Source organism: Terrapene carolina, unplaced genomic scaffold (genome assembly GCF_002925995.2).
Source record: "Terrapene carolina triunguis isolate 2854851 unplaced genomic scaffold, T_m_triunguis-2.0 Scaffold210, whole genome shotgun sequence".
NCBI classification, from domain to species: Eukaryota; Metazoa; Chordata; order Testudines; family Emydidae; genus Terrapene; species Terrapene triunguis.
The window spans coordinates 48,565,381-48,579,348 of NW_020664561.1; the positions used below are offsets into that span (position 1 = coordinate 48,565,381).

The following is a 13,968-nucleotide window of genomic DNA, read 5'->3' on the forward strand; positions in this document are numbered from 1 at the left end:
GGGGGGCGGGGAGAGCCGAGCACCCGCCGGGGCTCGCGGCCCTGCCCCCGGCGCTCTGGCCGCCGGGGGGGAGACCGGAGCCGCCGCCGGGGCTCGCCGCCCTCCCCCAGGGGCTCCGGCCGCCCCCCCCGGCAAAAAAGCCAGAGCCGGCCCTGAATGTATACATACCATTAAAGCATTTAATGTTTTAAATAATGTATTTCGTGTATTTTCAAATTATTACAAATTAATATTTGAATGTATTTCACTGGTTATTTTTTACATTTCCAAATACATGTTACTATAGTATTGCAACTTTTTTTTATGGAAGGGGCCCCTGAAATTGCTTTGCCCCAGGCCCCCTGAATCTTCTGGGCGGCCCTGGGTACTGCTACCACAATCCTCTGATTATGAGCGCAGGGGCGCACGAACACTTAATGTGGAGCACCCACAGGGACAGCACTCGAAGAAGAACATTGAGTGCAAATTCTACTCCACACACCATGAATTCTAGTTTGGCATCTTCTAATGGAAAATGCATGGATTGGGGAAAAAAGCACATCATGCAGAGCATCTACTCCCTTGTTCCAACTATCTCCACTCTAATATGACCTTTCTCACATCTGGAAAGCCACAAGCAAATGTTGTTCACATACAGAAGTTTGCCCAGGAAGGAGAAGCAGATCATGTCACCCTGGTGTTGATCCCCATTTCCATGCATTCTGAACACGTGGCCAGTTTTGTTTAAACTTGCTCCTTCTGCACTGCGCAGTAAAGAGCATCATTTAAACCAATGTATAGAATACTTGTCCTGCACAGTATGTCTTATTTAAAAAGTGCATTTTATTCAAGTGAAACATCACTATTGAAACACATTCATATTGCACTGAAATAGATATTCAAGCTGTGCTTGTAATGTATATAAGTATAAATATGATATGCTGAAATATATTTAATTACACTGGAAACAGTTTTTTATTTCAAAAGATGGAAAAAGCACTAGAGGAGAGGTTGTTCTTGATTTGATTTGACAAATAGGGAGGAACTGGTTGAGAATTTGAAACTGGAAGGCAGCATGGGTGAAAGTAATCATGAAATGATGGAGTTCATGATTCTAATGAATAGTAGGAGAGAAAATGAAGCAGAATAAAGAATAGATTTCAAGAAGGCAGACTTTAGCATAATCAGGGAGTTTGTAGGTAAGATCCCATGGGAAGCAAGTCTAAGGGAAAAAAGAGTTTGAGGGAGTTGGCAGTTTTTCAAAGAGACATTATTATGGGCACAGAAGCAAACTATCCCACTGCATAGGGAAGACAGGAAGTATGGCAAGAGACCACCCTGGGTTAATCAGGATATCTTTGATGATCTAAAACTCAAAAAAGAATCCTACAAAAAGTGGAAACTAGGTCAAATTATGAAGGATGAATATAAAATAAAAGCCAATACAAGCATGTAGGGACAAAATTAGAAAGGCCAAGGCATAAAATGAGATTAAATGAGCTAGAGACATAAAAAATAACAAGATGACATTCTATAAATACATCAGAAGCAAGAGGAAGATCAAGGCCCATTTCTCAATGAGGGGGGAAAGACAATAACAGAACATGTGGAAATGATAGTACTAAATGATTTTTTTGTTTCAGTCTTCACCAAAAAGGTTAGTCGCGATCAAACATCTAACATAGTGAATGCCAGTGAAAATGAGGCAGGATCTCAGGTTAAAATAGGGAAAGACCAGGTTAAAAATTACTTAGATAAATTAGATGTCTTCAAGTCAAGGAGCTGACTGAGGTGATATCTGACCCATTAGCAATTATTTTCAAAAATTCATGGAAGACAGGAGACATTCCAGAGGATTGAAATAGGGCAAATATAGTGCCAATCTATAAAAAGGGGAATCAGAATAACCCAGGGAATTACAGATCAATTAGCTGAACTTCAGTACCCGGAAAGATAATGGAGCAAATAATAGAGCAATCAATTTTCAGACACCTAGAAGATAATAAGTAACAGTCAACATGGATTTGTGGCTGTGTCCCCACTGATTTATTTCCTGCCACTGCCTCGCCAAGAGTAAAGTTACCAAGAACTTTGGATTCGGAAAACCCCGGGAAACAGGAGAGCAATGAAAATAATTAAATGTCTAGAAAACCTGACCTAGGAGGGAAGATTGAAAAAAATGGGTTTGTTTAGTCTGGAGAAGAGAAGATTGAGGGGGAACACGATAATAGTTTTCAAGTACATAAAAGGTTGTTACAAGGAGGAAGGTGAAAAATTGTTCTCGTTAACCTCTGAGGATACGACAAGAAACAATGGGCTCAAATTGCAGCAAGGGAAATTTAGGTTGGAGATTTGGAAAACTTCTTAACTGTCAGGGTACCTAAGCACTGTAACAAATTGCCTAGGGAGGTTGTGGAATCTCCATCATTGGAGGTTTTTAAGAACACGTTAGACAAACACCTATCAGGAATAGTCTAGTCATTACTTATTCCTGCCTCAAGTGCAGGGGACTGGACTGACCTATTGAGGTCCCTTCCAGTCTTACACTTCTCTAAGTCTATGAATGCTATAACCTAAAAATGACAATGCTTTCCATAACTGAATACTGGCAAATAGCATATGATGCAATTTAGATTTCCCCACCTCTTAGAGCTGGAAGTCAAGATTTCGATTGCTATCATCTCTATTATTAACATTTGAAAATTCCTAGTACCGTAAGATTAACATAGTAGTTTTTGTATATATAAAAGTATGTAACTATTTCCAAATGCTTTGTTCTAATTTAAATAAGTGCATAAGAAACATGAACACCATCCAAGTAACAGTAGTAATAATGCTGTGAACATTTTCTGTATAATCATGTTATCATAGTTATTTGCATCATACATAATGTTAAAATATAGTTCTGAAAATTCTTTAGGAAACATTACAAACATAAATAAAGACAAAGAAGGTCCTTTGTATTGTAATGGCAACTCTTATTTTATTGGTAATTTTCTATACTATTGTATTTCTTTTAACAATTGTAACAAAATTATATTTATGTCACACTGTATTTTTAGAATTAGAAGTAATATTTTACTATACAAAGCTAATAGGACTACAAATTCTTCACATTATGAAGCAGTCATACTATGTTAATACAAGAATGGTATTCTGTTCCAGCTCATTTCTAAATTATTAGTATAGGTCAATAGTGCAGTTTTTGGTTTTTTGAACTGATAATATACTAATGGGTAAAACTGGCATTTTAATCCACTATTCACTGGGTTTTGTATTTATGTACTGAACCAGAAAACTGATCAATCTACTGTAAGATTTCAATGTAACCTATTAATTATGAGCGCATGATTTTTTAAGTCAATTTATTTTCTATTTAACACCAAATAAATGGACTAGAGTGTATTTAATCTGGTCACAATCAAGTGGAAGAGAACTCATAATAAAATAAAAGAAAAAAAAGTCAAAAGAAAATTGAAGCGCCAAACGTAAAATACAAATAGTAGCTATAATTTTATTAAGTTTTTGAGTTTCATTTTTTAGAATTTAAAAAGCTGTGATTTTATTGTTACTCATAAGACTATCTCAGATGTCATTTTCCAATTTGGGTCTCTTACAGTAGTGGTCAAAGACTTACAATGGTGAAGTATTTAGTCTGTAATAATTCACTAACACTATGTTGGAAGTAGAAATTTTTGTCCCCACCTGAAAACAGATGGAACTGATGATGCTCTCACACCCATGAAAATAAAAAACGAGTCCTATGACAGTGCTGGAGTTACACTCATTTAAAACTCATACTCAGGCCCCTGCTCTCTATATAGAGTGCACAAACTGGGAGGATGCTCTTTGCACTCTCCATTCCTTGAACACTTATGGCTAGGGCCAGGGACAACATGGCTATTTGTATTTTGAGATATCATTTGATAAAGGAAATTAGGGATCACATAAAATGTAAGTATTAATTAAAGGCTATAAGGTAGCGAAGGGGGAACTGTGTAGCGGGAGTGGGAGAGTGGGGGAAGATTCTGCCTCATGAGTCACCTACTCAGGGCTATGGCTAAGTGCTCCAAAACAGCATCTAATCCTGTGTGTTAAATGCTCAGAAACATTTCCACTGGGCAAAGTAGGTAGCCCTGGTGGAAGCTTCCTATTGCTTAGCAAGACCTGTCAAACCTGATCCGAGCAGGCCAGTTCCTTGGAGTTCAGCCATGCAGCATCCATTCCATCAGGAACAGGGAGGCGAGGTTTGGGTGAAGCAACCTGCCGTTGTCTTCTGAAGTCAAGTCTGTACGGAGTGGGAGCGCGAGTGGGGCTGCCACTGAGAGGTCCAGAAGTATGCTGAACCAATGGTGGTGTGGCCACACCAGTGCTATCAGGATAACCCTCACCTTGCCCAATTTGATTTTTAGGAGAACTTTGTGAACCAACGTGATTGGAGGAAAGGTGTACAGCAGATGATCTGCTCACTAGGGCAGGAAGGCATCGGAGAGGGAGTCTGAGCTGTGCCCGTGCAGCAAACAGAACTAATGGCATTTCCTGTTCTTCTTGGTGATGAAGAGGTCAACCTGGGAAGGCCCTCACATCTGGAAGATGACACTGACGACCTCCGGGTGAAGAGACCACTTGTGGTGAGAGGAAAAGAGTCTGCTGAGGTGATCTGCCAGTACGTTTCAGGCTCCTGGGAGATGCATCGCCTCAAGGTGAATGGCATGTTTCACGCAGAAGTCCCACATCCAGAAGACAGCACAAAGCTGAAGATCAAGCCGCTCCCTGCTTGTTGATGTAAAACATGGATGCGGTGTTGTCTGTCAAGACTTGTACCATTTGGTCTGAAATGTGGGGAAGTAACACTTGGCAAGCTAAGCGTACCACCTTGAGATCCTTGACATTTTTATGTAGGGAGAGTTCTTCTTGGGACTAGAGGCCTGGGTCCTGAGGTTGCAGAGGTGGGCTCCCCACCCTATGTCTGACGTGTCCGAGACTAAAGTGACCGAGAGTTGAGGGGCAGTAAAGGGTACCCTCTTCATTACCGATCCTTGGTCTTTCCACCAGGTCATGGAAGTTAGGACCGGAAACGGGACTGTGAGCACTGAATCTAAGTGCTGCCTGCTTAGGGAGTAGACTGATACCAGCCACATCTAGAGGGCGCTGAAGTGCATACTGTATCAGCAGGAAGGCTCTGACTTGGAATGAATCAAGCACTGCCCCGATGAACTCTATCCACTGAACCAGGACCAGAGTTGACTTTTGCTCGTTTATCAGCAGGCCCAGCACCTGGAATGTGGCCCAGACTCTACTGATATGCTTCTTCCTCAGCACCAGAGATGGAGAACAGCGCCAGGAAGAGCACGGTGCTGGTGGAGCACTCTGCACGGATGTCGAAGTGCTTGGTGCCAATTCGGAATGGCTTGGTTCCGAGACTTGTCTGAGGGCCACCTCCAGGAGAATGGCCTTCAGTCGAATGTCCCTGTCTTTTCTAGTGCGAGGTCTGAAGTCCCTGCAGCTCAGGCACTTATCTTTATTGTAAGATTCCCCCAGACACTTTAGACACTTATAGTGTGGGTCACTCACTGGCATTGGCTTGTCAAAAGGGGCACATGTCTTGAAGCCTGGGGCATGCCCAGCACCTGGGGTGAAAAGTCCCTCGATGACAGGGAGAACTATTTACACAACTATATATACTAACTCTAAGAACTATATACACTAACTACAGTAACTTAAGAATAAACTGAGAAAGTCCAAACAACTGGAAGGAGACCTTGCCACAGCAAGAAGGATCATTCCAGTAACTGTCATGAGTGGGAAGAAGGAACTGGGGTGTGCGGCTGGCAGTACCCCTTATATTGTCACATGACTCCAGAGGGCACTAGAGATGGCCCTATGGGTACCACTAAGGGAAAAGTCTCCAGCAACAGTGCACATGGCATGCACACAACTAGCATGGAATGGACATGAGCAAACACTCAAAGAAGAAACTCAAAATTTGATAGTCAGGTAACAAGGGCGTGAATGGAAACTATTAGTGCATGCTTCAGGGAAAACACACCCCTCATTTTTCATTAATGATTATATTTGGTCTCAAACACTCTCTGCAAGTTTAAAAGATAAAAACATGTTAACATGGCATTTGTGTATTGGATCTTTTGTCCACAATATATAAAGCAAGAAAAAGTGAAAGCTAACTAGTTACCTTAACTTTTCCTGCATTTTCCTCCTCTTCCTTTTTTTCTTCAAATTCAAAGGCTACAGTCATCCGCTGCTGTCGCTGCTCCTCCCATAAAGTAGGGTTAAAGCTATCGCTGTCTGACTGGAAATCTACAGTTAAAATTCAGGTAATAGCTTAGTATGACTGCTTTGTAAGAAGAATGTGTAATTAGTGCACCAAGCAAAACAAATGAAATGTTTAAACTCTAAACGACAAAAACTTATGTTGTGCTGAGGCCTGCACCCCCTTCGGTTTTACACTTAAATCATCCAAAGGGTGTGAAAAGTGACAAAAATTTGTCACAACCTATAAACAAGCTACATAATTTTTAATGTAATAAGGTGAAGTTGAAAGGGGTGGTGCAAACTGGCTGTGTTTGAACTAAATATTGTCAATTATAGGATTTCAAGACTCCTAGTGAGGTCACAGGATTGCTTTTGCAGAAGACTAAAATGTATCCCATCTTATCATAATTTAGGTCAGAATAGGGAGGATGGGAAAGTGGTGGATGAGTGCCTCCTGCTACCAGATCTATGAAAGAGCACAGGCCATCCTCCTGCCTAATGTAAATATCAGACCAAATTCTGCCTTTCATTGGCCCCAGGCAACCCTAATGAAGTGAATTCAGGGGGTTTATACAGTGTGTCAGAAGGCACAATTCTGATCCTCCTCCCCCCTGCACCCGCCCCCCAAAGAAAAGGGAAAACAAATCTCAATCCAAAATTAAGGACTTGGGAAACCTTAGATTTAACATACAAAAAGAGCCTGTTTAGAACCCTTTCAGTATGACTAAACACATACTGCCTTGTATACACTGTTTGTTATATAAACAACTGTAGCCATTCTCATCCATGGAACCGTGGTTTCAATATTTAAAAATAAACTCCCCATTTTCTCACCAGGATTTAAATAAGCATTATAAACACGTTTTTGCCTTTGTAATACATTGCTGACAGTATTTTACCTTCATCACCGCGGGGTTGCTGAGGAAACATGTAGTTAGTCAGTACTCTTTGCTTTGTTTCTGGATGGGCCTCAGTTTGCAGAGGGATAAGGGCTTTGGACTATAAAGAAAAAATGAAAGATTCTTTATAAGAATTCCAAGAAAATCAGATTTTATGACCTGATAAATAGAAAATATAAAAAGAAAGTAAGAATAGTGTCCTTGGTCTAAATGAAACTGTTCTTACAGTTGCTGACTGAAAAAACATATTATTCTGATGTGGAATTTTTTTCTTCGATCCCTCGCTCTTATTACATGTATAACATTCCTATTGACTTCAGTAGGAATATTTCCAGTGTAAGGAAAACAGAGTCTGACACACTGTAGTGACTGAGTGAAATGAGAAGCAGAGGAGGGTGGGAAGGGGAACAGTTTAAGCACCGAGTGTCTGATTCTAATCTTAGTCACGCTTGGGTAAATCAGGAGTAACTCCACTGAAGGCAGCAGAGTTACACTGGTATAAAACTGGTGCAAGTGACTAGAGATTGTGTTCGAAGGCCCAATGAGTATTCTGATGATACTGGTATATTTTAATTAAATTAATGTAAATTAATCTATGATCTCTTGTAGAAAAGTCCAATAAGTTGAAGAAAATAATGTGTCCTTACAAGAATATAGGCTCTCAGTTGGTGTGCAGGCTAGATGGGCTCTTAAGCACGCACTCAATTGTCCACATTAACTTTTCTTATTATTTTGGGGTGATATTTCTATGTTTGTAAGAGGTCACATTCTACTGATCAGTTTTTGACAGGTAGGAATAGGAAGGGGAAGAGAGAGAAGGCTCTAGTTTACTGCGTTGAAGTCCACACATTGTTTTCCACCCTCCTCTCGTCAGTTTGTTTGCTTGCTTGCTTGCTTTTTACATTCAGGTATATATAGATGTCATTTAAAATTCTGAAAATTAGCTATATAAGTAAAAATAACATTAAGAATGAGTAAAATTACTTGGTATTAACAATAAATCTCCTTATTTGATTAAATTTGTTCTTATGGTGAGCAAAGTAATGCTGAACTATTACTTATTAAACATGAGTCAGCAATATATATACTCTATGTTTGTTGGGAGAGGAACATCTTAGGCCCCAGTCTTGCAACTGACTCAGCACAAACAGACCTCTGTGTCTGTGCTAAACCTCACTGAAGTCAACAGTACTCAATACAGGTACAGGAGTCCTTCCACATAGGGAATGTCTACACTGCAATGTAAACCCAGGGTTAGTGGGACTTGAGTCAGCTGATCCACATTAGGGAACCCTGGGCTTGAGTGTCTACATTGTATTTTAACCCTACATTGAGACTTTTCTAACCCATGCTCGAACCTAGGACTCTGGCATCCACACTACAGTGCACAGACCCGGCTCCAAGTAACCACATCCTAGAGTCCCTAGTACCCCCTCCCTCCCAATGTGACTGCTCTAGCCCTAGGACCAAGGTGCACTGTGAGAAAATTTTACTACCTGCCCTGTGTGTTGCAGAAAGTTTGAAGCAGCTCGCTTTGCAAAAGGCTTGACTGATTCACTCTCCATTGCAAACCCAGGAGGCTCTCTGATAGTGTGCTTGCAGATTGGTGATCAAAAGAGAATGGATTAATGCTGACCTGAGCTGTTGCCGTTGGCAAAGTGGGGGTGGCTTCCATTTTCAATAGAGTGGATTGTAGATCGCTGGGATAGAGAGGACTAAGGAAATTATCCCATGGAATTGTGGGATACTTCCAGCTGACTCTTGGAATCTGAGTCAAGCGGGGCTGTGTCTACACTGCAATTAAGCAATAGAGCTCAGACCCTGGGTTCTGGCTTAACCAGTCCTGCAGGGTCCCGAGACCCTAGGTCTGAGCCCTGTGTTAGCTCAATTGCAGTGTCGACACAAGGGGGGTTAGGCTTCAGCCTGGCTCAAGCATGGGCTTACACTGCAGTGTAGACATACCTTGAGAAGCAGTTGCAGGATCAGGGTCTCAGTGGCTTTTGCACACAAATAGAATGGATTAGTTTACAGTGATAGGAAGTTTGGACCATGCAAAATTATACTGATCAGACCTGAATTCAAGAGGCAACAGTTATCTGCAATAAGTGTACAATTCTAGAGAAAAAAAGAAGAGGTTATTGAAGTTATTGCAATAATGGAAGTATCACTTTTAGCTACGTTGAATATTTACTTTTTGTGAAAATTAATTTCTTTTCCCTTTAGAGTAACAGTGCCTAAATGCCTAAAACTATGAATTCCTTTTTCTACGAACATTCGTAGTGGTTGATAGGTCTTAATTTACAAATTGTAAATTGGTTGATTGTTACATTTCTGAGCACTAATGCTGGCTGCATAATTAGTTTAACAATAAATCCCTAAAAATACAGACAGTATTAACATATAAAGATGACTGTTAACATTTTAACATTGGACCAAATCTAGGAGCACTCAAGAAACTCCAACCGAAGTTGATGAAAGTTTTCTCTAAAGAAGGACTGAGGACCCTCTTTGTGCATTCTTTACATGCCTCAAACTCACATTGACTTTAGTGGAAGTTTAGGTTATTCAAAGAGTGCAGGAATATAGGGACCAAGTGAAGACTACAAGATTTGGCACTTAGGACTTGACCAACATATTATTTCTGGAACTCTGGGATCAGTAGTCTCATGTTAGTTACAGATTTTCATGCTACAGACAAATAATAAGACTCTGATCCCGCAAAAACTTATGAATGGTCTTAACTTTAAATGCATGAATAGTGCATAAATATTTGTAGGATCTGGGCGTAAGGTGGGTTGCTTGTCATGGCTTAGCTGTGGCAAAAGTAAAAAAATTGAGAAGTTGTAATTTTGGGGCTTTTTTAAAAAGAAAAAAAAATGGAAAATGCACAGAGGACCAGAATTTCAGATGATATAAATCTGCATAATTCCGTTGACTTCAACAGAGCTATGCTGATATCCACCATCTGAGGATTAAGCCTAGAACACTTAAAATATTTTTGGCTCTGGTTGGAAACTTTTCTAATGAAACCTTTATTTAGAAGAAAACCAAGGAAAAAAACCTCTTCATAAATTTTTGTGACTCCCACCCTCCCCATTTTAGACGAGGATTAAAATGTTCAGAAGTGCCTAAAGTCCCTCAGCACTAAGCCGATGAAAATCAGTGGGAGTTAGGCTACTAAATACCTAAGTCAATTTTGACAATGAGACTTAAGACACTTATCCTAGCTCTAATTACTATGTTTACTTTCTATTAGCAAGACTTAAAGAGTTGTCATTGATAATTTAAAAGCATAGAAAGATAGCAAAACACCAAATGAGAGCCTCATGTGTAAAAGTTAATGGAAAAATCTCTCTTCCACATGAAGAGGTAAAAAGGAGGAGAAGGAGTAAACAAAAACAGGAATAGATAGGGAATGGGGAGCCAGAAGACAAGAATGGAGGCACAGAAGGATTAAGGGATACAAAAGACAGAGAATATGCCCAGTATAAAATCCTTGGGTCCTTGTGTCCCAACACAGGCCACGAGTGATCCCATTCACTAGAGTCCTCCGGCCTTAACTTATTAAATTTGGTCAGGACATACAATCCCACCTGATGAAAGCAGTAAATCCCTCAAAGGTGAGCTTTCCCAATTAATACCACAACATTCAGCAGAACCTATATCTAGAATTGTAGCTAATACAGAGGACATGGAAACTGCTGGGACTTCATAAATCTAACAATAGTCTGTTAAAACATAGGTTTTATCTATGGCCCTTACCAAGATATCTTGCTCTTTACTACTAATGAAAAGACATAGATTAAAAGTTATTACCTGGTTGTCAGATAGCCACAAAGCTGCAAGTTCTTTAAGCTTAGTAAAAGTGAATGGTAAATTCTTCAGTCTGTAAACAACAATATTGGAACAATATGAATGTCTCATGTACAGTAGCCTCTTTTAAAGGGACACTGTCAAATTTTTATACAATGTATTTCAGCTGGATCATACTGAAATTGGTAGCATTTTTCATTTTTATTTTCTTTGTTTGGTTTTAAAGAAAGATATTTTTATAAAGGATATTCTCATTGAATTATTGCATTTAAAAGTGAGAGCTACATTTTGAGCCTGAACAAACTGATAAAGTGCCTTTGAGATATTAAAGAACAATTGTCTTAGCCTTATTGTTAACATATGAATTGCTGAATGAATACTTTCCCCCTTGCACAATAAGAAGTTATTATTCGAACTTGCCTGGCATTATACAATATCAATAAAGAGCAGACAACCAAAATAATAATGCCTTATAACACAGTATTTCTTGGAAAGTACTTGCATTAAGGGGATTTGTTTATAGATACAACATACCATTTGGCATTTTAATTTTCTATTAGAATATATTCTGCAATAATCTGAAACACCTTTTTGAAGAGACACTATAATACAGTCATTATGATTTTTCCCATAAGACAAAATGAAATGTAACAATAAAACAAAAGTTCTAAATTGCAAAATGTAGTTATATACGTGAACAGATGTTTTCATGTAATATCAGTTAGCTTGGTCTGCTAAAAGTGACCTGCAAAAGAAGGATGGGAATGGGTAAATTTTCTCTCCCTGACCCCTTTTTTGTTTTCCTTTTCTTTTTTGTTTGTTTGTTTCTTTATGAAGCATAATAAAGGCCTCAAAGTTTTTGTCCCAGGCCCCACAGGAAGACAGACAAGACACCAGGATTGTGGTTTAACTAGCCTTTATTAAGTAACATATCTCAATGATTCAGCCAGTGCAAGTCATCCTTCCTTTGTAATTTGTACCACCTGGTGGAGAAGCTGCCATCAGCCCTCCATCTTGTCAACCTGTTCCCAGCACCATTGCTGATCCCCATCACCCTCCACTTGTAGAAGGGTTAATTGGGGGTAGGTCGGAAAGAGGGGATTGTCTCCAGAGATTAGAGGCCCTAACCCCATTAATTCTTTAGGAGGTGCTTTCTACTAATCCATTTCCAGTTTATCAGGGAACTGGACCTCCTACTGAATGACTTCCTGCACTAAGCACCTGCCAAGTTGCAACAAAATGAATTTTACAGCCTAACCTACCCTTTAGGTCTCGGGATTGTTGCAAGGAAGGTGAAAAAACCCACACCACCCTGGCTAAACTGGAAGTGAGGAAAAATATTTCTTCCCAGCCCCCAAAAGGCAACTGGCATGATGCCCACAACAAGGCCCCCAAACCTCGTACTACTCTAATCCCAAGAGGGAAAAGGGAGCCTTTCTTTCTGGTGCAGAATTTATAAGCTCTCCCGTTGTGTCCACAGGAGCCATTAGACCACGGGTGGGCAAATTACAGCCCGCAGGCCACATCTGGCCCTCCAGCCAGTTTAAATCGGTCCTCGAGCTCCTGCTGGGGAGCGGGGTCGGAGGCCGCTCCCTGCACATCTGCCGAGGCTCCTGGAAGCAGCAGCATGTCCCCCCTCCGTTTAGGGGCTGCCGTGTGCTGCCCTCGCCCCAAGCGCCACCCCTGCAGCTCCCATTGGCCAGGAACTGCGGTGAATGGGAGCTGCAGGGGTGGTGCTTAGGGACAGGGGAGCGCGCAGAGCCACCTGGCCGCACCTCCGCATAGGAGCCGGAGAGGGGACATGCCGCTGCTTCCAGGAGCTGCTTGAGGTAAGCGCCACCCGGAGTCTGCACCCCTGACCCCTTCCCATGCCCCACCCCCCTTCCCCAGCCCTGATTCCTCTCCTGTACCCCAAACCCCTGCCCCAGCCCGGAGCCCCCTCCCACACCCTGAACTCCTCATTTCTGGCCCCACCCCAGAGCCCTCACCCGCTCCTGCACCCCAACTCCAATTTCATGAGCATTCATGACCCACATACAATTTCCATACCCAGATGTGGTCCTCGGGCCAAAAGGTTTGTCCACCCCTGCATTAGCCTAAGGCTTCATCTGTTTGTCCAACTAATCAGTCACAGAGCCCCCTCTCCCCAAGTCCAGGAGGGGGGCTCTATGACTGATTAGTTGGTCAGACAGATGTCCAACAAGCATGGGAAGAAACTAAGTTTTTGCATCACATTATCACCAAAGACAAGGATATAAGCTATTTAGTAAAGACCATATATTAGTTCAAAAAGAAGGATTACATTTACTTCTGATAATTCATTTTAAATAGTTATATTAAAAATACCTGAAGATGTTGCATCTGAAGAAGTGAGGTTTTTTACCCATGAAAGCTTATGCCCAAATAAATCTGTTAGTCTTTAAGGTGCCACCGGACTCCTTGTTGTTTTTGTGGATACAGACTAACACGGCTACCTCCTGATATTAAAAATACCGGTTTCCTTGTCTATTAGAATGAATGAAATTCCATTGCTAAATATGAATATATATTACCCCGGTGAGATAATCTCCAATTCCTGGTGTGTAAAATGGCTCTATGGACGGAAAAGTGTTATACATTTTAAATCCTATAATTAGTACCACAAGAAAGTAAAAGATGCCTAAACTAGCTGAAATTTAGTTTTCACTACTATGTTATCAGTAAAGTGGATCACAGATCAATTAATTACTACTTGTCTCTGGAATACTGCAGGCTCTGAAATATTCCTCATAAATTAACATGATAAACTCAAGTTCTACAAGAATTAATATAAAGATTCTCAAACAGAGAGAATACCTGAATTTTTCATTCAGAATTTGGCTCCTCTTTAAAGAACTAACATTTATTTTGTGTATTCAGACACACTGAAATAATATTAAGGTTGAAAACCTACTTTGACTTGCATTGTTATGCCTAAATATGTAAAATCGCTCACTATACTGAGACAAACTAATTCATGCACACA

At 40.6% G+C, this 13,968-nt stretch overlaps 1 protein-coding gene across 1 annotated transcript in view; it reads right to left on the reverse strand.

The window, feature by feature from the left end:
• Positions 1-13,968, reverse strand: part of LOC112115942 (leucine-rich repeat-containing protein 7) — a 243,760-nt gene that overhangs the window by 61,174 nt on the left and 168,618 nt on the right. The window contains exons 13-15 of the mRNA XM_029912345.1: positions 10,968-11,037; positions 7,152-7,251; positions 6,173-6,297 (exon numbers count right to left, since the gene is read on the reverse strand). Coding sequence (XP_029768205.1) covers positions 6,173-6,297; positions 7,152-7,251; positions 10,968-11,037 — 295 coding nt within the window. The remainder of the gene's footprint in view (positions 1-6,172; positions 6,298-7,151; positions 7,252-10,967; positions 11,038-13,968) is intronic.